Consider the following 27,854-nt stretch of genomic DNA (forward strand, 5'->3'; position numbering starts at 1 on the left):
AAGCAGGCTCCCACCGGAGGAGCCTGATGTGGGGCTCGATCCCAGAACGCCGGGACCACGCCCTGAGCGGAAGGTAGACGCTTAACCGCTGTGCCACCCAGGCGCCCCCAACTGGTGACTTTTTAAACAGCTCGAATTAAAGCAGATCCTTGAGGTTTGTGGGGGATCCATTTGGAAAGCCAATGTGTCCTCACATTCTCAATATTAGAAATGTTTACACAGGCTCCCAGCTTGGTCCTAAATCACATGAATCTCATGTCTGTCTAGAAGCACTGTTTCCTGTGCATATTCTCATACTCCAACTTGGCTGCCTTTTTTTATTTGTATGTATCTATTTATTTTAATTTTGTTTAATCAGGTAATGAAGCTATAAAGAAACAGGAAACATGAAGACAGTTGTATAGAACAAATTGAAGGATTACATCCTAGAATAACCTTGGTGAATAAATATTTCATACTCTGAGTTTTTTCACCTTTTTCAGACTTTGACCCCTTTGGTCTTTGTTCAAAACCGAAGAGTTTCCTATTGGGGGGGCATTTCAAGAAACCCTGAAATGTTTTTCCTCTAGAGGTGTTTGTGCAAGGAGTTCAGGCCTTAGAGTCAGGCATCCGATATTCCAACAGGCTTTACCACTTAAACTCGCTGTGGGATCTTGGGCAAGTGTACTAGCCTCTCTGAGAGTCTCGTTTTTCTCCTGTAACATGAGGCTATTACTGGCCTCTGAGTCACAGGATCCAGTGAGACAGTCGATGAGACCTGCTAAATGCCCTGTACATTTTAGCAGGAACCCCTCTCTCCAAATCTATTTAAAATAATGCAGGGCTTCACTGAAGTTTGTTTGAAGGGGACTTTGAGGGGAGAGTTGTATCTCACTTCGCAGAGAAAATCCCAGTACGGAGGTGTCTCCCTCAAAATCTAGTCCAGGCCAGCACTTCCAGGTCAGCCACTTGCTCTGTGTCCCTCACTCCCAGATGGGCCCCTTTCTTCCTCAGTTCTGTGTGTCTCATCTGGGGCCTTTGTCATTCTGCCTCCCCCCCCCCCCGCCCCTCCAGGGAATGAAGACTGGGAGCTCTTCGGCTACATTTGGTTTTCCTTTTTGTTTTGGTTCCTGTCGTGCTTGCTGTTCAAGTGGTCAGACTGATCTGCTCAAGTTTCCACAACAGGGACACATGCATTTTCTTGCTGTCTGGCTGGTCATCCCCAAGCTCCATGAACAACATCATGGTCCTTTCTAGCATGGAGCCAGAACTGTGATCCCAGCCCACAAGCAACAGAGGCCCCTTGACCACCTTTGCGATAACAACTTTCTTCTTTCCTTTTCCTCTGTCTTTAATCCTGGCAATCAGTAGGAACACCGCTCTGACCCATCGCATTTGTTTTGACAAATATCTGCCTTCTTAGTGGTGTATTTATCAGTAAGATGAAGAGGTGTTCGGCAGGCACAATCTCCCCCTAGAGAGAGGAGGAGTGGCCTACGCGGCTGCCGGAGTCCTCAGGAACTGGCAGTAACACTTGCCCCTTGCTGGAGGCTGTATTTGCCCAACATCGGCCCAGGGGAGTTTCCGCAGCTGTCTACAAATGTTTTCCCCTCTCTCTCTCAGCTGTCTTTAAAAACCTTCGTGAAACTTGTCCTCACTGGCTGGTTGCACCGTTCTAACTGAAATACACCTCCCTGTAATTTCTACCCGGAGGCAGAAAAAAAGTCCAATTTTTCTTTCACATAAAAACAATGCAATTATTTAAAGATAATTATCAGATGCTCCCCAGATCTTTCTTAATCTTAACATTCCCACTTCCTTCAAATGCTCCTCTCAGGATGTGGTGTGAAGCTCCTGCCTTAGCATTTTTGTCACGTGTCTACATGTGTCTGGGTGTCGCCCACGTAACTGAGCTTGCATGACAACACGCAGGGCTGTCTCCTCCCCTCTTCTGAACTCCTTACCTCTGTTCATGTGGCCTGCGATGATGGTGGCCAGGCGCCTTCCAACTCATCAGTCTTTCCCACACGTTGTACCGTTAATCGACATCTCCCTCATCCTGTGTTTGTAAACGGTCTGCTTTTTTGTTTTTTCTTTTTACATTAAAATTAACTATTTATTTTAGTTATTCAGCATGAAACAAAAACTTATCATTAACTTAGAAAGAAAATAAAATTCAATTAACTTAGTCACATACTTCAGGCAGCAAAACAGAATATTCGTGTGGAGAAGTGGTCTCTGGGAACTAAGATCAGGAGCTTAACTTCCTATGGTGGACCATCGCTTGGCCCGTCGCCCCCTCCCAGTGACACCCTTTTGACTGCTGAGTCTGTTGGTTGGCCTCTTAGCTATCTCTCCCAGTGCTGTGTCATCCACTCAGCATGCTCTCGAGCGTCGGGTGTGAGCCGGCCATAAAAATGACCAGCAGCGGGCGGAGGACAGAGTGGCATCTCCACTCCATTAGAGATGCCCTTTGAATTGCCCTTGGTCAAAGCTCTTTTGATTTAGTTGTCCCATACACTGCAGATATCACACACTTCTCCACGAGGACTCGAGGACAGACCTGGTCAGATGTCTTGCTGAAATTCAGAAACCCTGTACCTGCAGTATATTACTGTTTCAACAAATCTAGTAACCCTGACAACAAAGAAACCAGGTTAACTTGTCCTGACTTATTTTTAGAAGATCCTGCTGGTTTCTGGTCATTTCCACCTCCTGCCTGGAAGCTGCAGGTGCCCTCTGCCAACACCTGGGAGAGTTCTGCTCTGATCTGCACCTGTCTGTTGGGTGCTAGGCACCCCCACCCTCAGTCCCTGCACTGAGCACTCCTCCTCTACTCCCTACTTCATGACCCAGGCAGTGTCTAGTCCTTAACACCTGGCCTGACCTTTCCTGGGCGTGACCCTCAAGGGCAGCTCTGTCAGGACCTGGCCCAGACTCCCCGTTCTCCACCCGTCCCTAAACTCCCAACAGCAGAGGTCTGGGCTCCTTCCATAATTTTGTTTGTTTCAACAGCCTTTATGGGGGTTCTGCATACCATAAGCCAACATCACTCGCTAGGAGAAGATTTTAGGGGATGCTTAGACACACCAGGAAGTTTTCACATACCTAATAAATAATCTGCTGGAGTTTTGTAGAGGGTAGGTATCCAGGCCCCTGGGATCTGTGGTTTTGGGATTCCCTGTCTCCAACTTTTAAAGTCAGGACACTTTTGGGGTTTCAGGCTAGATACTAGAAGGGATCCAGGCTTCCCCCACGCTTCCAACACTTGGAGGCCCAGCCCAGGAATAACATCAACCTGCCTGGCCAAAAAAAGTGCGGAGGAGGAGAAGCCTCGGAGGCAGGAGCCATTACCTCCTTTTAAAGCAGGTGATGGAGGGATTGGCTGGGAACCGAGGAGAGAGCACCCACAGCTCATGGGCTCCCAGGTCCTGCTTTCTCCGCAGCTCCCCAACCAGACATCTTGTTTCCGCTGAGGTGAGAGTTGCTCATTGTAAGAAGTTGACATACACTTCTGCTGACCCCATGAAAAGGGACGAAGCAACACATATATTGGACTAAGAACCACTCTGATTGGTAATGTTTTAAATTTTTTTCTAAAAAGATTTTATTTATTTGACAGAGAGTAGGAGAGAGAGAGAGAGCCCACAAGCAGGGGGAGTGGCAGGCAGAAGGAGAAGCAGGCTCCGCTGAGCAGAGAGCCCAGGACCTGGAGATCATGACCTGAGCCAAAGGCAGACGCTTAACTGACTGAGCCACCCAGGCGCCCCGGTAACGTTTTACATATTTTAAAGTATTTTTCTCTCTTAAATTCCCAGAGCCTATGTGCAGAAGAGGGCAAACCATGCAGGGATGATATGAACAGCAGCCATCAGCCAACATCCCTGGTCTCTTAGCTTCTGTGTTTTCTGCTACTTCTGCTTAATCTCTAATATTAAAATACTAGGAGCAGGATGGATTTCTAAAGTCCAATGCTTTAGGCTTAAGAAAACAGGTGAGAGAAATGACTGCCATCTTTTCCCAGGCCAGGTGAGGCTCTGGAACTCATGGTGGTGGGAGTCTACAGGCACGGATGGGGTGACATGTGGGATGGGGACACTGTTGCTGCTGGAAGTCCCCCAAACGAGGGGATAATGCTCCATTAAAAACATCTTTAAGTTATAGACAGTGGACTTAAAAGTAATCCCTGCATGCAGGCAGCTGCTTGCTGGGTGCCACCTGCAGGGAAGGGAAACGACCAGATCTTCCCCTGGGATTAAGGGGCTGAAAGCTGGGAGCTTGAAGAGACTTGGGGCCCAGTTATGATTTCAGCCTCGTAGTTAAATGGCTTGTGGGGGCTGAGCAGAGAACCTAATCAGTGTTTGTCAGACTGTTTTCTGAGTACATTTAGCATTTGCTCAACAGCCAACGTAAAAACAAACTTCTGGATCAAAACCATCCCATGAGAAGCTGGAAACGGCTTGTACTTTAAACCAAAGTCCTTTTTTGTATCCAAAATTCATTTTGGTGATTTCTAGATAAACCATAACTGTTTCCCCCCCTCCCCCCACCAAGAGTTGTTCCTGGCAGGGTAATTCCTCCTTGAACTTATGATAAACCAATGAAGGTTTCCTCTTATTTTAGCAAAGTTTACTTCATCTTGGATAAAAGGACAGAAAAAAGAGAGTGAAGACAAAAAAAAAAGTCCATCATTTATTATTGTTATCTGCTACCACCGCTGCTAGGATAGTATCGAGAGTGGCGGCCATCTAAGGGATGTATAGTTCGCTAGTACTTCTGGATTCGATCAAGGCACCTATGACATCCTCATGAGGAAGCCTCATAGCCTCATGGAAATGGTGTGGGATACATGACAGCAGAGGAAGGGAATTTGTAGCTTGCTAAACATTTATATCAAAAAGATTTTTATTAAGATCAGCCCGGGGCAGGGGCACCTGGGTGGCTCAGTGGGTTAAGCATCTGACTTTTTGATTTCAGCTCAGGTCATGATCTCAGGGTTGTGAGATGGAGCCCTGTGTCCCTTCTGTGCTCAGCATGGAGTCTGCTTCAGATTCTCTCTCTCCTTCTCCCTCTGCCCCTCCCCTGTTCGTGTGTTCTCTAAATAAATAAAATAAAATAATAAAATAAAATAAAACAAAAAATTTCAAGTTGGTGACAGCAGAGCATAAAACCAAACACAACCCCTTCTGAGCACAGGCCCTGTGTGACTGCCCAGATTACACACCTGGGAAGCTGGTCCTGGTCTCGTGACTCATGTGTGTCAGGTCAGAGGCTGGATCTGAGTTTTCTATCAGGAAAGTATTCTTCAAGGTCTGTGACTGGAGGCCTCAGAGCAAGCCAGACAGACAGACACAGCCTGGTAGACGTGACCCTGAGAAACTTCTGCCTCCGTTTCCCCATCCCTCACAGGGATCCTGACCCCACATGTAGAGGGCTGATAGTGGCCCCCACAGATAATCAGGTCCTATTCCCTGGAACCTGTGAATGTTACCTAATATGGGGAAAAAAAAGGTCTTTGCGAATGTGATCAGACAGAGATCTTGAGATGGAGAGATTATCCTGAATTATCTGGGTGGGCCCTAACTGCCATCATAAGTGTCCTTAAAAGAGAGAGGGAGATTTGACATACAGGGGACAGGCAATGAGAAGATGAAACAGAGAGACCTTTGAAGATGCTGGCCTTGCAGATGGGTGTGATGCGGCCATGGCCACGGTTGCCAGCAGCCCCCCAGAAGCTGGAGAGACTGGAGCTGGGGCCTCTGGAGGGAGTGTGGCCCTGAGGACACCTTGGTTTTGGTTCAGTGGTACTGATTTTGTATTTCTGCCCTCCAGAACCGTGAGAGGATAAGTCTGTGTTGTCTAAAGCGCCCAAGTTTGTGGGGATTTGTTACAGTAGCCACAAGAAACTAAAACACCTGCCTCCTAGGGTTTTTAAAATAACAGCTTTATGGAGACGTATTTCACACACTGTACCATTCAACTATTTAAAGTGCACAATTCGGTGGTCTTTAGTCTACTGACAGAATTGTGCAACTATCATCAAACCAATTTTTAGAACTTTTTTCCCAATGCTTTTTAAAAAAAGATTTATTTACTTATTTGAGAGAGAGATCACGCACAAGTGGGAGGGGCAGGGGAAGAGGAGGAGAGAGACTTTTTTTTTTTTTTTTTAAGATTTTATTTATTTGATGGAGAGAGAGATAGCCAGGGAGAGAGGGAACACAAGCAGGGGGAGTGGGAGAGGAAGCAGGCTCCCAGCGGAGCAGGGAGTTCGATGCAGGGCTCGATCCCAGGACCCTGGGATCACACCCTGAGCCGAAGGCAGATGCTTAATGACAGAGCCACCCAGGGGCCCCGGGAGAGAGACTCTTAAGCAGACTCCCTGCTGAGCATGGAGCCAGACACGCACCTTGATCTCACGACCCTGAGATCATGACCTGAGCTGAAACCAGGGGTCAGATGCTCAACAGACTGTGCCACCCAGGCTCCCCAACTTCTGAAAGTTTTTAAGCACCCCTACAAAGAAACTCCCTACCCATTAGCAGTCACTCTATTTCCTCCAACTCCCCCAGCCCTCGGAAACTACTCATCTACTTCTGTCTCTAAAGATTTGCCTATTGGGGACATTTCATATATATATATAGAATCATATAATATGTGGCCTTTCATATTTCTTTCACTTAGCATGACATTTTCAAGGTTCATCCATACGGTAGCAAGTTTCATCCATACTTCATTCTTTTTCTGCCAAATAATATTCTATTGTATGGATATACCACTTTTGTTTATCCATTCATCAGTTGGTAGACATTTGCATTCCTTCTACTTTTTGGATATTGTTTAAAATGCTGCTATAAACATTTGCATATAAGTGTGTAAACATGTTTTCATTTCCTTTGGGTCTATACCTAAGAATGGAATTGCTGCTGGGTCACATGGCAATTCTATTTTTAACCCTTTGAGGAATTGCCGGACTGCTTTCCAAAGTGGCTGCATCATTTTGCAATCCCACCGGCCATGTATGAGGGTTCCAGCTTCTCCACATGGTCACCAACACTTATAATCGTCTGTCTTTTTAATTATAGTTATTGTACTGGTATGAAGTAATATTTCATTGTGGTTTTGATTTACAATCCCCAAATGACTAACAAAGTTGAGCATCTTTTCTTGTGCTTATTGGCCAAATAGTTATTCAAGTCCTTTGCCTATTTTTTTTTAACTGGTTGTCTTTTTGTTGTTGAGTCATAAGAGCTCTTTATATATCCTAGATCCTCATCAGGTAGATGATTTCCAAATATTTCTTCCCATTCTGTGAATTGCCTTTCCATTTCTCGAAGGTGTCCTTTGCCACAGAAGTTTGTAATTTCAATGAAGTCCAATTCCTCTATTTTTCCTTTTGTTGGTTGCACTTTGGGAAACAGAATGCACAAATACCTGTAGAGTGTTTTCATTTTGGCGCCTGAGACATGATGGTGCTCTTGGCCCCATTCCCAGGCCAGTGCCTGGGCAACTCACAGCTGGCTCCTTGGCCCCTGAGGCTATTGTGTGGCTGATCGGTATCAGGGCCCACTTGTCCACTAGGCCCCAGAAGCATAGTGCCAGGGTCCATGATACTTTTAGGGGCTCATGAAGGATGTTATTTTGTAATCAGAAGAATAAAAAAGAACTTTAGGTCAAAGAAATGTTTTAATATGATTGTAACTCTAATACATTCTTGCTTATACCAATGCAGTTGTAAAATATAATTAATTTTTTTTTCATGGAGGGAGGTTCCCCTGAAGACAAAAATGCCTACAGCCATGAGTTAAAATACAATCTTATGCCCTGTCACTGGAGGGGGGCCTCTAGCAGGGGATGAAACAGCACTGATCATCTCCTCCCCCCACCCCCACCCCACAAGATTTCCCCCTGCCTCCCTTTTGCCTAGCTACCCATCTCTGTGAGGCAGCTGGGGTTGTGAGGACAGCACCTGGGTGGGCATTGAATTAGGGCCTTTGGGTCCCTCCCCTTGAGCTTATTAAGTTAAGTCGAGATGAGTTGCTAAAGCTGGGGCCCAAACCAGACCTCTAACCATTGTTGTTCTGTTCTTATTGTGCCCTGCTGGTTACCTGTGCTTTCCAATGCTAACTCTCCTTTGATCTTCATAACAAGCCTGTGAAATGGGTAGAATGGGTATATTATCCGCATTTGACAGGCAAGGAAAGCAAACCTCAAAACACGGAAGCTTGTTAAACTGCAGAGAAGGGACTGGAACCCCAGGCTTAGTCTTCCATTGCGGTGACTTCCAAATTCAGCGAACAGGGCTTAGCCCTGCTCATGGACTCGCCAAGGTTACTGAGCTGCAGCCACAGGCTGGGGGGATGGTCAGCACCTTCTTTCCTGTCTCCGTGGTCATGAAATAGATGGATGGTCACCATGCCTGGCGCTGTGGCTCTCTGGCCTGCCGCCTCCTCCCCCACTCTTTCCCGACCCCACCCCTGGCTTCTCAGAAAAAGCACTTCCTGAGGTTTATTACGGCAGACAGTTTTTTCCTGAGGTTAATGAATTGCTGTGTTCCAGATTTGTGTGACTTCCCGGCGTTGGAAGGCAGAAGCACAGCATGCAGAAACCACTCTGTTCTCCTTCAACTCCCTTTCACCAAGAAGAGGAAGAAGGGAGCAAAATTATTTGAGGAGCTTCTTGGTTTTTGGTGTTTTTTTTTTTTCTGATTAAGGAGTCCACTAAGGACAAAGGGCAGGAAGGGGAGAGCTATGTGAGGGCCACACACACATAAAAAGCCACTCAATTTATGATTTTTTTTAAAAAAGGTGAACTAGAAAACCTTCCATTTATACATTTTTAATTTTTAGTAAGACACTCATATTTCACAAAGAATAAGGAGCCTGATCATCTTTTCCATGAATAAAATAAATGAGGGAGAATATACTTCAGTTCTTACATCACAGCCAGGGCTGAGAGAGGAGGAAGAGATTGCCTTGGGAGCTAGAAAGAGGGGTTCCCGCAGGAAGAGAGAGGGAGACAGCCCCACAGAGAGTGGTGGGGGAGGCTCTCCCGTGAAGGATCAGACTCATGTGGACTTGGCTCCCGGGGCCTAGGGTAGATACAACAGCCATGCCAAATGATTTCTAACACCCGAGGCACAGCTTTATTTTAGACTTGAATTTCCTAATTCGATTTTTATTAGGTAATACATTAACATGACTTAAAACACTAAAAGAGACACAAGGTTTATGAGGAAAAGTATACTGAGAACCATAGAACATTCCTGTTTGTGGAGAGAGATGCTGTGTTCCTGGGCTAGAATACTCTTGGTCGGGCTAAAATGTCACTTCTCCCCAAACTGGTTTACAGATTCAGTGCAATTTCAGTAAAAATCTCAGAAGGCTTGGCCTTTTTTTTTTTTTTTTTTTTTTTGGTAGAAACTGAGAAGTTGATTTTAAAATTCATAAGGAAAGGTCAAGGGGACTAGAATAGCTCAAATTGAGACAGAGCAAGGGAGAGGACGCCCTCAACCCAGACCGCAGAAGTCCAGCGTTCCTCTTATTTATTTTTTTAAAGGATTTTATTTATTTATTTGTCAGAGAGAGAGAGTGCCCGCGGGCACGGAGGGGGAGGGGGAGGGGGAGGGGCAAGGGAGAAGCGGGCTCTTCACTGAGCAAAGAGCCAGATGTGGGCCTTGATCTGATGACCCTGGGATCAGACGGGAGCTGAAGGCAGACGCTTAACCGACTGAGCCACCCAGGCGTCCCTCCAGCATCCCTGATGGCTGAGTCCCTGGGCGAATCCTGCCGGAACGTGGATGCCAGCTGCCCACCAGAGGAGGGGCTCCACTACCGAGACTGGGGAAGACTGAAGCAAACCAGTCTGCACTAAGGTGGGCCCCAGCGCTGACCTTTCACTGACTTCCCCCCTCATCAACTAAAAATCACTCCCTGGCTGGAGACTTAACATGCCAGTGAGACGAGCGATGCATGACGAAGCACGTCCTGTCCAGTGCGCCTGGGCGCCCCGCTTCCTGCATCCCCCCCCCCCCCCCCCCCCCCCGCCTTTACCTGTTCCAGGCGCTCCTCTCCCTTGAGCTCCAACGGAAACCCCAGTAACAGCCTTGTCTGGAGCTTCGAGTTTGGCCTCTCCGTTCTTGGAGAGCCCCAGCACCCGAGCTGGTAACGTGTGGAGCCACCGGAACTCCCATACATCGCTGGCAGGAGTGTAAGATGGTGTAGCCACTTTGGAGAACAGTGGCAGTTTCTTGAAATGTTAAACATACAATCCAGGCATTCTCCTCCTGGCTTTTTACCCAAGAGAAATGAAAGTGTATGTCCATACAAAGGCATGGGCCTAGCAGCTCTCTCTGTTAGCTCAAAATCGGGAACAACCCAAATGTTCATTAGTAAACAATGATAAGCAAACTGTGATATATTCATGCAATGAAATACCACTCGGCAATAAAAAGAAATTAATATTTGACGACGCTGATTGAAAGAAGATAGACTCCCCCAAAGTATGTACTGTATAATTCCATTTTTTATAAAATTCTAGGAATGCAAACTTTACCCATAAGGACAGAAAGCAGGTAAGTGTTTGCAATGAGGGATGGTGGCTGTGGGGTGGATATTAGAGAGGTTACATATTAATTTACATGTTAGAGAGGTTAGCTCTTTGTCTATGATGTAAACTGCAAATATTTTTTTCCAGTTTGTATTTTTTTCTCTTGACTGAACTTTTTTTTTTGGCGGGGGGGGGGTGGAGAACTCTTTTTTCATGGAGTATAATTTGTCAGTCTTTTATAATTTCTGGATTTTAAGTCAGAGTTAAACCAGCCTTTGCCATTCAACGGTCATGAGGAATTCTTTCATGTTTTCTTCTAGAACTCCTATGGTTTCATTTGTCCTTTCAGATAGTTGGCCCATTTGGAATTTATTCTGGGGCATGGTGTGAGTGGTGGGATATGGTTTTTTCTGCTTTTCTTTTAAAATATCAAGACTTATTTTGAAATGAAGTTTTATTTTCTCGTGTGTTCTAAAACTGTTAGCATTGTGTATGAAACAATGACTAAGTCTTAGAAGTTTACTTTGGGACTTAGGGGCATTGGGTGGGGCATTTACCACCATTGCTTGAACGTTACTTTGAGAAGCAAAAGTTGGTTACTCTACCGTAGGCGAAAGTTATCTTTGAAACCAACATCTATTTTAGGACTCATGGTGTTTCTTTTTTCTCGCCAAATAAAAATTTGGTGGGTGAGTGGGGGTGATTTCCAGTAGGTTGCTAAAGAAGAGAGTTTACAGTGGGGAATAGAGAATACCAAACACCAAAAGTAATTGACACAATAGAAAATATTCTTTTATTCTGCGTGGCTCTTTAATAGCTCTTCTCATAACTTCCACTGAACCATACATCAGAGAGAGGAGTTGTTCTCTAGCTGGTATTTGCCCTGGGGCAGAGAAGTCTTTGGTTTCTATTTGTCCCATTTCCAAGCTGACTTAGCTTTACTAGTGGCAGCATCAGAGGGTAGCATTTCAGAAACAACACTGCCCTCCGACCTCAAGGCAGTAATAATCTCATTCACCCAATCATCCACTCTACTAATGTATTTTTGTTTTTGTTTTTTTGAGAGAGAGAGAGAGGGGGCACACACTCGTGGGGGGAGGAAGGTCAGAGGGAGAGGGAGAGAGAGAATCCCAAGCAGGCACCACCCCCAGCTTGAGCCGATGCGGGGGGTTTGATCTCACGATCCTGAGACCATGACCTGAGCCAAAATCGCCACCCAGGCGCCCCTCTACTAATGTTTTTTGATCACCTACTAGGTACCAGGCACTGTCCCTGTCATCATGCAGCCAGCAGTCCACTTGGGGGAGGACAGGGCATTATGGCACACTATAGAAAGTGTCTCACAGAGAGAAGACTAGGGACATGAGGACTACAGAGGGGGATGCTGAGGAAGGGCAGCTCGGTGTGGGGGAGACGGGAGAGAATTCTGGAAGAGTGGATGCCTAAACTGAGTTATGATGCATGGGTAGGAATGGGCCAGAAAAGGAGAAGGACAAGAGTCCTCCAGGCAGGGGAACAGCCTCGACAAAGGTGCAGACACGTGATGTGTCCTGGGAACTATAAATTCTAGCAATCAGAATGTAGGGGCCAGGAGAGAATTGGTGAGAGACTTGGCTGGAGAGGTAAGCAAGGGTTGGATTGTGGAGGATTGTAAACTGACTTTTTCTGGAGGGCAGTCGGGAGCCATCACAAGGTTTCAAACCGGGGAGTGAAAGGAACTGATTCGTATCTTAGAAAGCTCCCTATGGCCTGATGTACTCTGTGTATATTTAAAGGGAGAGGCTGGGGGTGCCTGGTTGGCTTAAGGGGTAGAGCATGCGACTCTTGATCCCAGGGTCGTGAGTTGATCATGGAGCCTACTTAAAAAATAAAAAATAAAATAAAGGTACAGGCTGTAGGGGGTGGCCAGAAGGAACGCATACCTCACAGAGCTGCCTTTATCCACACTGAAACCAACTGCAGAAGCCAGGGAGAGTCTCCTAGGTACAGCAAGTTCGAGCTGAGTTTGCCCCAAGGCAGCTGGTCTGTCTGATGAACCTGCAATTTTCCAGAAAAGTCAGCCCTGTCCCATAGCATTGCTAGGAAAGGCAGGAGGTCCAGACTTATGCTGCATGGAAAGAGGTCCCTGGGCAGTGGGGGTGGGAGAGATGAGCTCAGGAAAAATCGGCAGATCTTGTTGGGTGTCCAAAGAGAGAAGCCCTTTGGGTAGAGGTTGGAAGAGGGAAGAACCCTCTCACCCTACCATGAGAAGGGGCTCCAAACCCAGGTGAGACAGGAGAGTCAGGGGCACTAGAGGCAAATGTCACTTGTACCTTTAAAACAGTCTGCGTTCAGTGGCCCCTCAGGAAGGCCAGTCATTTCCTGAGGAGATATCAGCCCGGCCCATGCTTCATTGTTTCCAATTTCCAGCAATGGCCGCCATTACTTGACCAGCACTACAGCCAGTCTCTCTGCAGCGCCAGAAGTTACCAGAGTGGTTTCTCTACTTTCACAGGGCAGATTTATCTGGGCCACGTGGAAAGCGTCTTCTGCCCCAGGGGCATGGCCCAAAGGCAGAACTAACTGCCCGAAGTCTTGGCTCTCAAGATGCAGCTGGAGTGGGCCCAAGAGGGCAAGATGTGGCTAGGACTTCTGCTGATGCTTCTGCTTTGTGAGTTTTTATTCTCTTCCCACATTTCTTAAACTTCATGAGAATCGAAGCTAATGGAATCAACATATTTCTTCTGTCTCTTCCAGGTCCAAGCCTTGAGGGACAAGAAAACTGTAAGTTGTAAAGTTTCTATCTAGTTTTGCTGTGTCTTTTCAGGATTCTTAAAACTCACATCAGATTTAATGTTTATAAGAACTGAGAAAAATATTCTAATTAAGAGCTAACGTTTATTCCCTTCTGGCATTTTTAGAACGCTTTTAGAATAAAACACTCGTTCTAAGCCAAGTTCTAATCAGCATGTTCTAGAAGTCGCATACGTTTTTTCTAGAAACTAGTGAATTGCTATTTGTTTGGATTGGAAGGTAATACAAAAGGAGTGATTCCGTATTTTATTTTTTGTTGTTTTACCATAAATTTCTTATTTTCGTATTCTCCCCATCCCCCATTGTTTTTAATCACAAATGAGATGTAATTAATTTATTAGATTCATGAGGACAGAACATACTTTAAATTGTTGCTATGACTTTTTCTTCTAAGTGGTCTAAAACAGATATTGGATTTCATTTGCCATTGACCTGAGAAGCTGTGCTTGTGCACAGGAAGGGGGCTTCTGCCTATCTTTAAAGTTTGGTTTATCACCACTCTAGAGCGAGTTTTGAATCTTTGAGATAAAAGTAAGATGCTTGGCTACGTCCAGGGGCTAACTGGAGGGAGAGCCCACAGAACAGGCTCCCCTTATCAGAGGTCACTTCACTCCACAAAAGAATGGGGGTGACCAGGTTGTGGATAGTTGTACAGCTCTTGGGAGCTGATGTACGTGGATGATGCTGGTTTGCTGAGCCCAGGCTCTGAGCAGTGGCTCCAGGATTGGGAAGGCTAGCGTGGCTACTAGCAAAGCCAGTCTGCTGGTCTCCTGCCCCAGTGTCCATGTGCTTTGGTGGGCATTTGACCCCCACAGTAACCGGTGCAGGCAGGATATCTGTTATCTTCCTACCATCCTAATGGACCGATGATGTCTCTGTGCCTCAGAAATAACCGTCTGGACTAAGTGAGAGCCAGTTAGCCGGGCATCAGCACTAGGGCCGCCACTGTCTAGAATATGGCTCTCTGTCTGGAGCCAGAAGCCCAACTCAGATCTTTAAAGCCGCTTTCACCTGGCCTCTTTGAGCCTTTTTCCCCACTGTGTAAAATGGGGATGATAAGAGAATTGATCCCAGAGAGTGTGTCTGAGGATGAGATAAGAGGAGGTGCCTCGCCTGTGCGGCAAGCGATGACTAGCAGTTGTTTACCATCTGGTCCTAGCCCTCCTTCGCACCCTGTCTCTCCCCTGCTGCCCACATATTCCACTCTGGTCTGCACCACACCCTGCAAACACGCAGGCTGCTTCCCAGGACCTCCAGTCTCTCCCACCTTCCCCACCTCATGTGGCAATAAATCGCTCCCTTCCCGGGGTTCCTGGAGAAAAGCTTCTGTATGTTCAGGGAAGACCTCAGAACTGCAGGACTTGGAGCATTGGAGCAGGGAGACTCTCCTACTGCTTCCTCAGGCCTCCACCTTGTTTTACACTTGAGGAAACTGAGGCGCAGAAGCCATGAGGTACTTGTGTATCATCAACTGGGTGTTAGCAGCATGGGGCCAGGACCAGGTCTCCCATTCCTGCGGTCACCCATGACCGTGCTGATGCATGTGTGACAGGCACGACCCACCCAGTGACATGCACGACTCCACATGGCCGGCTCTGTGGTTGAGGTCCTTGGTCAGCCTTGGCCCTTTCTCTTTCTTTTATCCCGGGCTCCCGTACCCCACACCAGCCCACCCACCTCAGGAGATGACCTAAGCTTCATCTTCACCTAGAAAACACCGCTGTCTGGAGGGAACTCCCTCTACTTCCCGCCCTGCCCCAGCTATGGGCTTATCTGCCTCCCCACCCATCCTCCCGGCTTCCCTTCCAGCTTCAGCGCTGTCGGCCCTCGTGGCTGATGGGGGCCAGCCTGTACACCTGGGCTCTGAGCCCATCTCTCACTGCACTCCCTCCCCCACCCCCATCTTGCTCTATCACTTATTCAGCACCTACCCCACTCTTAGTATCTCGATCCCCCACCCCCTTCTGGCTGTTTCTCCTCAGTCTACAAACACAATTGGTAGGTCTTGTTCTTTTAGGAAAAAGAAAAATCACAAACAACCCACCTCCCTCCATTATCTTGTGTCCCCCTATGCATCCACTCCCTTCCTCAAACTTTTCTCAAGGCTGGTTTATGGCCGCTGTCTCTGCTTCCCCTGCTCTCGGTCTGCCTTCACTTGGTACTTGGCCCCCACACCTCACTGCCGTCGGAATCCTCTCACCAAGGGGTCAGCAAGGACCTTGTAATAGCAAATGCCGTGAACACTCCCAGCCCTTAGCTTTCTGGATCCCTGTGCTGCCTCTGCACAAAGTTTCCTTCCTTGACCTTCTGGAGTCTCTTCCTTGGTGTTCTCCTACCCCTCTGCCTGGTCTCTGCAGGCTCTGTGGTCTTAATGTCTCCGGAGTTCAACACACCCCTCTACACCTCCACATGCCTGCCCTGGTCCTCTCCCCTGAGCATCAGGCTTCATAGGGGAGCCAATGGCCGACATCTGCTAGCCATCCCTTGGGCCCCTCACACCCAGTGGCATCACGGGGACCTTGTCCCCATCCTTTATCTTTTTCTGGCGTTCTCTATTTCGGTTGGCAGCACCTAGACCTTCCTGGGTACCTAACCCAGGAAACTTCCTCTCTTTGCCTCAACCCCCACATTCAATCACACAAGTCTTTTCTTTATTGTAGTGAAATACATATAACATATTTTGCTACTAATGACAGTACATTCATAATGTTGTGCAAACATCTCCACTGTCTAGTTCCAGAACATTTTCATCACCCCAGAAAACAAGTCCTTTCTTATCCACTAAATATTCTGAAGTCCACTCCTTCCCCCAGTCCCTCTGTGCCTGCCCTGCCACAGGCCTCCTGGGCTATCACCTGAACCATGGTCCAGGATGTTTACAGGCCTCTGGTCTCTCCCTCCAGCCCATAGTGATCTTTCTGAAGTTCAGGTGTCATCCTGTCACCGCTCCCCCACCCAAATACCCTCAGGCAGGCCCAGCTTGTCAGCACCCCAGGCAAGGCCCTCTGTTTCTGGCACCTCCTGCCTGGCCCGCCTGGCCCCTCAGGCCCCACAGTCTGGGTCCTGTAACTGCACTTGCCCAGAATGCACTGATTTCTTGGTTCTACGTAGTTTTGCCACAAACATCTTTGCTGTGAGCATTTTCGCTGCATAACTAATAGGCCATAAGGCAATTTTGCCATAAAAGATTAAATAACAGCTTGGCAGTTTGTTGGTTTCATCAGCTGGTTGAGTTTGGTTTCATTTCTCCATTGACATGTGCTCCATTTTTGTGTTATATGAATCTTAGCCCTCATGATGGTCTATACAGTGGTGCAGAGTTTTGAACTGACATTTCCCATAGAACTCGGGAACAGCTATCAATGGAACTGTGACTATACACCAGGAACAAACAATGTAGGAGGCAATATGCCTTCCCCGTGCAGTACAAAAGTCCTGTTACAAATACGCATCATGGTATTTGGAAGCTATACCTCTCTTTTATTTTTATTTTATTTATTTATTTGTTTTTAAGATTTTATTTTATTTTTTTTAAAGATTTTATTTATTTATTCGACAGAGATAGAGACAGCCAGTGAGAGAGGGAACACAAACGGGGAGTGGGAGAGGAAGAAGCAGGCTCATAGCGGAGGAGCCCGATGTGGGGCTCGATCCCATAACGCTGGGATCACGCCCTGAGCCGAAGGCAGACGCTTAACCACTGCGCCACTCAGACGCCCCTAAGATTTTATTTTTAAGTCATCTGTACACCTAACGTGGGGCTTGAACTCATGGCCCTGAGATCAAGAGTCGAAAGCTCCACCGACTGAGCCACCCAGTCGCCCTAGAACTCTACCTCTCTTATTGAGAAAGAAACTAGTAAAAAAAGAATGAGAAGACCCATCAACAAGAAAAAAAAAAGTATAATTCTATAAATGAAAGACTTTGGAGACACGTGCTTAGGTACAATCCATGAAATACAATTAGTTATTTGCATAGAATTGCCATGAATCTCCACACATTTGAAATGTATTCAATTATTTTGTGTTTTACAATAGTTTTCTAGTTTTGTTATTCATTCCTCATGCTTTGTTATGTCCTCTTTACTGAATGTCCCTCTTTTATATTTTGTGATTTTATCTTTTACGACAAAGTGGCTTTACAGCAAATAGTTACGTGGTGAAAATGCTTGCAGCAAAGGCGCTCCCCGTGGAAATACCAAACCCGTGATTTCTCATGCCCCTGTGCCCTGGTACATGCTGATCTCCTCCCCGGAGCGCCCCACCTGGTCCGAGGCTGGTTCAGGGGGCACTTCCTTCAGATTTCCCTTGGCCTCTCCTGGGCCACCCTTCCTCTCGGTGCATATAGCATTGTACTTCAGCTCTCTGGGTCCCCAGCAGCCTGTAGGGTCTAGGACAGCAGGGATGATTTCTTTCTTTTTTTTTTTTAAGATTTTTATTTAATTTATTTATTTGACATAGAGACAGCCAGCGAGAGAGGGAACACAAGCAGGGGGAGTGGGAGAGGAAGCAGCAGGCTCCTAGTGGAGAAGCCTGATGTGGGGCTCAATCCCAGAACTCTGGGATCACGCCCTGAGCCGAAGGCAGACGCTTAACGACTGTGCTACCCAGGCGCCCCAGCAGGGATGATTTCTTATTCACCTTGTAATCCCAGCGTCCGACGCAGGTGCTCAGTAAATGTTTCACTGAAGGGGACCCAAACCGAACTCAGAGATGCTTAAGATTCAGATGAGATGGCTCAGCACATTCTCTGCCGAGCACCAGAGTTCATCAGGGGCTCCGTGCTAGCTGGCTCCCTGTAATTTTCCTGACAATGGTGGGGGGGGCTTTCCTCCGACCCTTTCTGAGTCATTTCCAGGTTGCCCAAGAGGCTGGCTGAGTCATGATGCCTCATCTTCCCAAGGAGCATCAGCGTCCGCTCCCTGGTGGCTCGAGGCACAGGGAAGCAGGCGCTTCTTTTAGGGTTTGGGGATTTGGCACAGTGGTCCATGGGTGCCTTCTCTGTGCTCTGGTGACTTTATTATCTGGATCCCCCTCCAGTAGCCTTCCTCTGTCCAGGTTGAAAAGATCTGACCTCTTTAGGCTGCTGCCTAACCCCAAACTTTCATCACAATGGTTCTGAACCTTTTGGGTTCAGTAAAGAAAGCTGTGGTTCCTCTCCTCCCATCCCCCTAAAAAACACACACACTTGCCTATACTTGAAGGTGGTCCGTGGGCCCCCTACCACCCATCTGTGAACCTCCTGGGGGCCCAGTAATCCAGCTTGGCTGTTTCTGAACAGTTTATTCACAAAGACGACAATGTTTTCTATACTATCTCAATAACCGGGTAGAGAGTTTTGAAGATCAGTTGGGTAGTGTATTGCTGCTGAACAAATTACCCCCAAATTTAGTGACTTGAGATAACAAGTTTATTACCTCACAGCTTCTGAGGGTCAGGAATCTGGGAGTTCTGGCTCAGGGCCTGTCGGGAAATTGCCCATAGAAGGCTGGTCAGGATTACAGGGAACAGAGGGCTTGTTTGGGGTTGGGGGATTTGCTTTTAAGCTCCTCACAGGGTGAGGGCCTCTCCAGAGGGATGCTTATGACTTGGCACAGAGTGAGTGATCCTAACAAAGGAAAATGAGCTCAAGACAAAAGCTGCAACGTCTTTTACAGACTGATTTCCGAAGCAACAAATGAACACTTCAGTATTTTTGGTCACAAGACTGACCCTGGTCTGAGGTGGGGAGGTGCAGGTGTGAGTAGCGGAAGGCGAGCCTCCCCGGGGCCATCTGAAGGCTGCCTACCACGCGTGTGGAGACGGATGTGGTAGGGTGTTGAAAGCGGGGTTGCTGCTTTTGTTGTATCACATCAATGAGGTTTTGTGTTAGTCGAAGAGCTGGGTTTCATAAATTCACCGTAAAGTTATTGATACATTTTAGAAAATGCTTTTCCTTCTTCCCTTTTGCCTTCCTTTCTCCTCCCTTGTCTGTTGCCGCTGGCCGTGGGAGTGTGATGTTTCTAGTGAGTTGGCCGAGTAGATTTATTAAGCAGTTGTGTGTTCGTTGCTTAGAAAAACCAGTTGGCAGAGGTGCCCCGTCTAGTGGACATCATCCTCTCTAAAGAGCCACCACCTGATGCTTTAGCCAGGTTTGCTCCAGGGCTCCTGTAAGAAGGATATGAATTAGGTCTGGTCAGTAGGAGGCCCAGGCAGGGATGATGCTGAGGCTGGAGGGTCTGGAATAGAGAGGACTTGGGACTGCGGACGGTGAGCTCCAGGGGAAGCAAACACTGTGCTGATCTCACTCTTTTGTGAACCCCCAGTATTAGATGCAGTGCCTGGCACAGAGAAGGCCCCTGGAATGTGGGCTGAAGGGTGCTGAGGAAGAGGGAAGGGAATGTCAGCCAGGGGCCAGGCTCTGCCCCTCAGTGTTCTCGGCCACCTTGGCTCAGTCATTTTTCAAGATTGAACTACGAGGGAAGGCAGGTACTAGTGTTCCCGTTCTGTAGGAGGAGAAGTGCTAGCTTAGAGGGTTTAAGTAACTCCCAGCATCACCCAGCTAATGGCTGTGGACCCAGGCGTGCCTGACTGGCTTTCTTCCTGTACGCAGGTCTGGGTCCCCGTCTGGGGCCTGACCAGCCACGGGTGTGCACTTCATCCAGGACGATGACAGGAAAGGAGCCTAACACAGCAGGGTGACGAACCCCGGGAGTCTGGAGAAGTCACTGTTAATAACCTGGTTAATAAAAATTTTGCTAGAAATAGGGAGTGGATATAGAGTTTTGGCGCCCTTAAGACTCAAGTTTGGCTTTGTATCCGTGACTGACTTAAACTGGCTAACACATCTCAAGCACTTCCTCTGTGCCAGAAACTGTGTTTCTAGTTCCCATTTATACTTACTATCATTATGTCCATTGTACTGATGAGCAAACTGAGGCTCAAAGTTCAGGAACCTGCCAAAGCCACACAGTTTCTGAATGGAAGTGGGATGTGACCTAGGCAATCTGGCTCTGCACTCACCTTCTGTTAGAATCACTGTGCTAGACAGCGTGGTTTAAAATGCAGAGGAGGTACTGAAGGGGGAGTGAGATTGCCTGTCCCTACCTGGGAAGGGACCATATTAATTGATGGGAAAATAAATATGGTCCAAAGAGATTTCGTTCTGAGAGCTCACTGAGTAGGCTCCTCAGACCAGGAACTAGTAAGGAATAGATAGAGACAAAGAAGGGAGTTCTAAAGATTAATGCTGCAGGAAATAACTTGCATTTAAACAATCACCTTGTTTCATCTTATAGACCAATCAGATGCCATTTTTTTGTTCATTTAATTGTTCAGAACAAAGGGACAGTTGTGGACTCTCATATTCATTTTAAAACCTTAGACATATTGTAGTCAAACCAAATTCTAAATTGTTCAGAAAGATTTGACTTTATTAAAAGAGAGAGAAAGAAAGACAATCTTTGCCAGTATCTCTGGCTAGCTAGCTAGCTATACATTTTCTTATTTGAAAAATGATTTGGGACCACTTATAAAAATTACATATTATTGTTCAACAGGAGAAAATAAAGGAGGAAATCAGCGTGGGAAGAAAGTAAAGGCAGGCAAATAAAACTGGGGGGTCTTTTAGCACATAGAAATTCATCCCAAAGTTTGCTAGATGCAGAGATGAAATTTTGGGTTTATACTTCTTAGCAGTCAAAGCAAAAAGGAAAACAAGATCCATTAGAAAAATTTCAGAATCTACAAGATAGAAATGAATAAGCACAGCTTTATTTTTTAAGATTTTATTTATTCATTTGAAAGAGAGAGAAAGAGAGAGAGAGAGGATGAGCAGGTGGGGGGTGAGGGGCAGAGGAAGAAGCAGACTCCCCACTTAGTAGGGAGCCTGATGCAGGACTCGATCCCAGGACCCGGAGATCATGACCTGAGCTGAAGGCAGACGCTTAACCAGCTGAGCCACCTGGGTGCCCTAAACACAGCATCAGTTGAAACACAGTGAAATCATGAACAACATCCTAGTGGCATCCTCTGCTGGACAATATCAGGTTCCATAAGACAATTTCTTAACAGCATCCATGAGTTTACTAGGACTACCACAACAGAATCCCACAGACTGGGTGGCTAAAACAACAGAAATTCATTTTCTCATAGTTCTGGAGGCTGTAAGTCCAAGACTAAGACGTCAGCAGGTTTGGTTCCTTCCAGGGCCTCTCTCCTTGGCTTGCAGACAGCTGCTTTCTTGCTGTGTCCTGATATGGTCATCCCTCTGTACACATGTCCCTGGTCTCTCTTTGTTCAGATTTCTTCTCATAAGGACACCAGTCAGATTGGATTAGGACCCATTTTAACTTAATCACCTTCTTATAGGCCTTATGTTCAAGTACAGTCACATTCCGAAGTACTAGGGGTTAGGTTTTCAATATATGAAATATATTGTGTGTGGGGGGGTGGGGAGATGGGACACAATCCAGTCCCTACCTAACAGCATCCTTTGATAGAGTGCCAAATTTAATTTGGTTCATATGAGTCCACGAGGGACCATAGCAGAGTGGTCCAAGCATGCAGGTTTCTGCAAGATCTTCCTCTGTCTGGGGTTAAGGAGATTCAGGATACGTAGGAAACTCAATAAATATACATTCATCAAACATGGCCCATGAATATTTTTCTGTTCTCAAAGTGTCTGAGAAGAACTGATCTTTAGGAGCCTTACTTAAGCCACAGGGCCCTGTTTTGCTTGAGAAACGCCAGGTGCCCACAGTCCCACACTCTCTCTGGCCCCTGAGGTCCTCATGGGCCATATAAACCTTTAGGTAGGATGTGTAAAAGATGGGGGGTGGGGGGATAAGTAAGACTTCATCTTTGTATTTGCTTATAGATGTGTAAAGACAAGCTGGAAGAAACCATCATCAGTGGTTACTTCTGCAAGGGGAGGTGGGAACTGGGTGGATGGGAAAAGAATGGGAAAGAGACTTTGCACAGTATCTTTTTCTCATGCAGAAAATACATTGTGTTTTTGGGGTCGCAGGTGCACAGAATTGGATCGATTATAACCCCTGGTTCATAACATACACTCATCCTTGATCTGTGCACAGTTTACTTTTGTTTTATTTATCTGTGCATGCTTTTAGTAACATAATGAGTTCACGTGAGCCCAGCACCCAACGCTAAAATGATAACTTCACCAACACTCTATCTTTCTGTGTATTCCTAATCCTATCCCCCTCTTCCCTTCCGAAGTGACCACTATCCTGATTTTTTTAATATTAATGCTCCCCATCCACCTTTCTCAACTTGCATTATTTCAAATGACCTCTCTGTAGGCTCCTTGGGGTTTTCACATAGACATCATATCCTCTGCCTTTGGGAGTTTGGACATATTTGACTGTACTAGCCATTCACAGATTTCAATAAAATGCTTCTAATCTCATGATTGTTCTATTCACGCTTCATGGAAGTTGATGAGACAGGAGGCTCGCAGAGCACACCAGACGCAGTAGCTCCCAACCCCAGCTCCCAACGTTGGAGAGAGCGCCTCCTCGAGAGTGGGCACACACACAGTCATCGCCTGCGTGGTCCCTGGGGGCCTGGGGACCCCTGGACGCTCCACTGCAGAGGATGTGATCATACCGATCCGATGTGGTAAAGGACAGCGGGGTGATGTTTCTGAGATAACAGTTGCATCTGCTCTCCTTCCCTTGGCATCTAGCTTTCACCATCAACCACATCTACATGGAGATCCTGCCCGGACAGGAGGTGCAGAATGGGGAGAACCTGACCCTGCAGTGCGTCGTGGACATCAGCACCACCTCGTACATCAAGCCTCAGCACTGGGTGCTCTTCTATAAGGATGACGTGCTGTTTCACAATGTCTCCTCCATGGAGACCACCGAGAGTTATTTCATTCCCCAAGCCCGGGTCTATGATGCGGGGACATATAAATGCACCGTGATTCTGAACAACAAGGAGAAAACCACCTCGGAGTACCAGGTGTGGGTGAAAGGTGAGTCCCTGCATCTGAACGAGCTCAAGCAGATGTACGATAGCGGACGCGGTAGCAAGAACAGTAATGGAATGGCTGGTAATACTGGCCCCGCCCTTCTCGCTCCCCCGCCTGGCATTTTCCTAACCTGAAAATGTAGGCGTTAGACTGCTCCCAATATGCCAGGCTATCTCTCGTCTCCTTGCCTTTGCATATGCTATTGCCTCTCCTGGGAATACCCTTCTTCCTCCCCTCTCCTTATGAACTGCTTTTCCTCCTTTAAGACTCAACTCGATGATCTTTTCTCTGACACTTTCCCAAGCAAAATAGATCAGCCCCAGGGTCCTGGTGCTCACAGCTCTTATGCAATCTCCACATTTAGTGGTATTTGTAGAAAGGCCATAGGCTGAGTGTTGACATTGGCTGCTGCCTGGAGTCCAGTTTGGGCAAGTCCCTCAGCCTCTCTAAACTTTAAAATTCTCATCCGTGAAATGAAGATAATAGTAATGCCCAGCTCGGGGAGTTATTGGTAGGATTAGAAGACATCTCTTAGGTAAAGTGCTTAGTGTAATTTCCAGCACATAATAAGTTCCCAATAAATGGCAGTTACTATTCCACTGTATTGGAAGTGTTTCTTGCACACGCGTCTGCTGTTCTGGAATGTGCGATCACAAGGAAAGAGATGGGGTTTTGTCCACTTTTGTATCTTGAACAAAGAATCTGGCTCATAGTAGGCACACCATAAATGATCATGGAATAACTTAAACAGATGAAAAAGGGAAGTACAAGTGGAGAAACGAGGGAAATCGTGGGGAATTTGGGTTCAGAGATATAGGATTCCATCCGTCCAGTCAGGGATTTACTCCCTCAAGAAGCATTTCCCAAGGCTGCAAGTCAGAAGAAAACCAGGTGCAAGACGTGACAATGCATCAGGTCAGGGCTGGCTCTGGAGGCCGTTGCTGTCTGGTGGGGAAGAGAAACGTTTACAAAAATAATTACAGTCTAATAGTCATATGATCTGAGTGTCTTAGGGAGCACAAAAGTGAAAGGGAACAATTCCTCCTGGGGAAGTTAGGCTGGCTTCCTGGAGGAAGGGACATCGGGTCCAGATACAGAGGATCGTGTAGGAGTTTGCTTGCCGGTGACGTTGAGCAAAGGCAGAGAAGTGGAGTGTAGCAAGGATAGAAGAACAGAGGCTGAGAAAGCACCGTATCCCCTCGGTCAGATCCCCCAACCTTCGGAGTCTTCATTCCTGTCTCTAAAATAGAGATCACTAGGTAGTTACACGGACCCCTAAAATTGTTTTGTTTTGAGGATTCACTGTGATAACAGTGAAGTGTGCTCAGTAACCAAGAACTGAATGAATGAATGTGCGAGGTGCTCTGCCAGGCCATCCTTAGAAAGGGATAACCCTTCCAGCATGCAAGAAGCAGGAAGAACCCATGGGCAAGTGTTCAGGGGCATTTTCCTTTCATGAGCATACAATCTCTGGCCACTTCTTTGTCAGTCCTTGAGGCTCCCATGGGGGAGCATGACATCCTCCTCCTTCAGGCCAATTCCTCCGTGGGTATCCTATGGACAATCAGGGGCATCGCTGGCTGGACATCCCTTAGTGTCACCAGGGGCAATAGCCACAGGGATGAAGACCAGCCCTTCTCTGTCCCCACTGAGGATGGGGCCTCCCGAACCAACAGGTCTTGGTTGTGACTTGAGTGACGAGGAAAGATTGACAGGGCTGAATTTGGGGAATGTTGTTGAAAAGAAATATGCTGGCAGGCTTTTGACACTCAGGGTAATTTTTCTTCAAACTTGGATGATTGAATGGCTAGTGTTAGGAAGGTGAGCCCGTACTTCCTTGACAGTGGCAGCCATGACTGTCATTTCTTCATTTTTGTGCTCATGTTGGTCATCAGAGCAGTCCTTCGCATTATTGTCACTTCCAGTGGTAAGAACTGCCCCCCTTATTAGGCCCTCATGAAGTCAACTGTTGGACGTGCTTTACACACATTTCATTGAACTGCTGCAGTAGCACTGGGAGCCAAACGTGGTTCTCCCCATTTCCAGGGGCAGACACAGGCTCAGAGAGTTTGAGCGGCATGTTCGTGCCTCGGAGTTGCTCCAACGCAAAGCTGGTTAGAACCAAGGTCTCTTGGATTCCAAAATTGGCCTCTTTTTTTTAAAAAAGATTTTATTTATTTATTTGACAGAGATAGAGACAGCCAGCGAGAGAGGGAACACAAGCAGGGGGAGTGGGAGAGGAAGAAGCAGGCTCCCAGCAGAAGAGCCTGACGTGGGGCTCGATCCCAGAATGCTGGGATCACTCCCTGAGCCGAAGGCAGACGCTTATGGGGCTCGATCCCAGAATGCTGGGATCACTCCCTGAGCCGAAGGCAGACGCTTAACCGCTGTGCCATCCAGGCGCCCCCAAAATTGGCCTAACTCTTAAGCATTATTAAGGTCTTTGAGGCAGACAAAAGGCCATTCATTCATTCATTAAACATTTATTGAGTCCCACTCTGAGCCAGGCTGAGGACCCAACAATGAGGAAGAGAGGATCCCTTCCTTTGGGGAGATCAGCGTGAAACGGGAATTCTTTCATAAACAGCTGTCACCATAGATGACAATAGTGGTATGAATACAATATAGGTCATCTTCCCAAGAGGATGCCTGTTATCTCCAAACTGGGTGTGTCGAAACAAAGATTCGTAAGAGTCACAAGCAACTGAGTGAGGTGGCAGGTTTACGATATAAGCTAGTCTGTTTGACTCTTAAGGTGGAGCTCATGATCACCAGAGCCAAGAGCCTGGACAAGACATCTAGTCTCAGCCAGACCCTCCTAATACCCCCTTATCTGACCCTGGCTCACCATCTAATATACCTTCCCCCCTTACCCTTTTCTTTGCTCTAGATGGCCATCCGGAAAAGTCCCTCACATTTCTTGACACAAGGAATGTCCCCATGCACGTGCACCCTGAAATGCCTGTCCTTAGCCCCCATCCTATCTTGTCTGTCCAAATAACACCCTTCCTCCAAGATTGCCCTCAGGCCCTGTTCCTTCTAGAATCTTCTTTGATCCCCCAGGCAAAGAGGGCCTCCTTTTTTTCCTGACTGTTCCATCACTCATTATCTCTGCAACACATTCTGATGTTTACGTATTTTCAGCTTTACTTTTTTGAACCGGGTGGCAATGTATCCTTCCTCTCTCCCACCTCCCACACCCACCCCAACTTCTGGCATTGGAGTTGAATCTCAGTTCTGGGGCTTGATGGCTATGAGCTTTTGGGTGAATCTTGCACCTCTCTGAGCTTCACCTTCATCTGTAAAATAGGCACAATTTTATCTTTCATGCCCACCCAGGAGATTTATTATGAGAATGAACATGAGGTCATGGATATAAAGTCAATCCTAGCTGAGGTTGGCAGTCAATAAATTATAACAACAACCACAGTAATGCTAATAGATATGGGCTGTTTGGTTTTGTCTTTAATTGTATCAGCTGGGAAGTCTTCCCTATGGGTTTATAAACTTTGAAAGCATCAACTGCCTCTTAAACATACTTTGTATTTTTCAGAGTAGCTGGTACAGCTCTAGGCACGTACAGGCTCAATAATTACCTGGTAGGTAGCTCTGAGGTCTGGGAACAAACAGAAGACCCTCAGGTGGGTCCAGCACAGTGGCACGGCTGAGGGAGGCTTGCATAGCTATAGCAACCTGATACTAATGGACTTTCTCTTCCCCCAAGGAGTGTCTGATCCCAGAGTGACACTGGACAAGAGAGAGGCAATAGAAGGCGGGGTCGTGATGGTCAATTGTTCGGTCCCTGAGGAAAAGCCCCCAATACATTTCACAGTCGAAAAACTCAAACTACACGCAAACGGTTTCAAGCAAAAAAGAGAGAAAAAAAAAAGTTCATACAACCAGAATTTTGTGATGCTGGAATTCTCAGTGGAGGAACAGGACCATGTTATATACTTCCAGTGCCAAGCCACGATCTTTTCTGAGAACCGCATGGAGTACTCGAGAGCCATCAAGAGTGAACTGGTCACCGTGACGGGTCAGAGTCCTACCCTCCTTTCTAAAAATCGCTCTTTCTGGTTTGCTGGTTGGGGATGGAGAGAAAGAGCCCCGAATTCGGAAAGGGGGGCTGGGATCTTCTGGCTGGGCTGCTTTTCTCAAGACCGTTCTTAACCACTTAAAGGCCTATGTTCATCGTTTAAAATGTGTGTGTGTGTGTGTGTGTGTGTGTGTGTTGGTGTGTGTGTGTAGAATTTCCCAAACAAAAGTTTCACAAATCATCTTAATATATGGGACATTTTGGAATTTTCTGTTCTATTCTACTACAGTTTTTTAAACCACTGGCCATGACTCAGGGAAGCGATGCATTGTGGAAACTATAGCTTTAAGCCAGTGTGGGTCAGACAGACACCAGGAGGTAGAGTCTGGAGGAATCGGGAAGGAAGGGGGTCCAGGTCCTCAGCCTTTGCCTCCCACATGAGATAAAGGACTCCCCTCTTCTACCCACCCCTCATCACCGAGACGTTGGACAAATAAGAAACCAGTGAGGTGGCCTGAGG

General features: G+C 46.9%; 1 protein-coding gene across 6 annotated transcripts in view; it reads left to right on the plus strand.

Annotated features, from left to right (window-relative positions):
* The window catches only part of PECAM1 (platelet and endothelial cell adhesion molecule 1), a 70,172-nt gene that overhangs the window by 1,995 nt on the left and 40,323 nt on the right, over positions 1-27,854 (plus strand). For 4 of the 6 annotated variants that reach the window (XM_045813849.2, XM_045813850.2, XM_045813851.2 and 1 more), the window contains exons 1-4: positions 12,916-13,177; positions 13,264-13,290; positions 23,008-23,301; positions 27,023-27,334. In XM_045813849.2, coding sequence (XP_045669805.2) covers positions 13,114-13,177; positions 13,264-13,290; positions 23,008-23,301; positions 27,023-27,334 — 697 coding nt within the window. In that variant the 5' untranslated portion in view covers positions 12,916-13,113. Of the gene's footprint in view, positions 1-12,052; positions 12,150-12,915; positions 13,178-13,263; positions 13,291-23,007; positions 23,302-27,022; positions 27,335-27,854 lie in introns of those variants that run through there. The other 2 variants (XM_087854213.1, XM_087854214.1) reach the window with 2 other exon arrangements.

Source organism: Ursus americanus, chromosome 23 (genome assembly GCF_024610735.1).
Source record: "Ursus americanus isolate L20-20 chromosome 23, mUrsAme1.1.p, whole genome shotgun sequence".
Taxonomy (NCBI): domain Eukaryota; kingdom Metazoa; phylum Chordata; class Mammalia; order Carnivora; family Ursidae; genus Ursus; species Ursus americanus.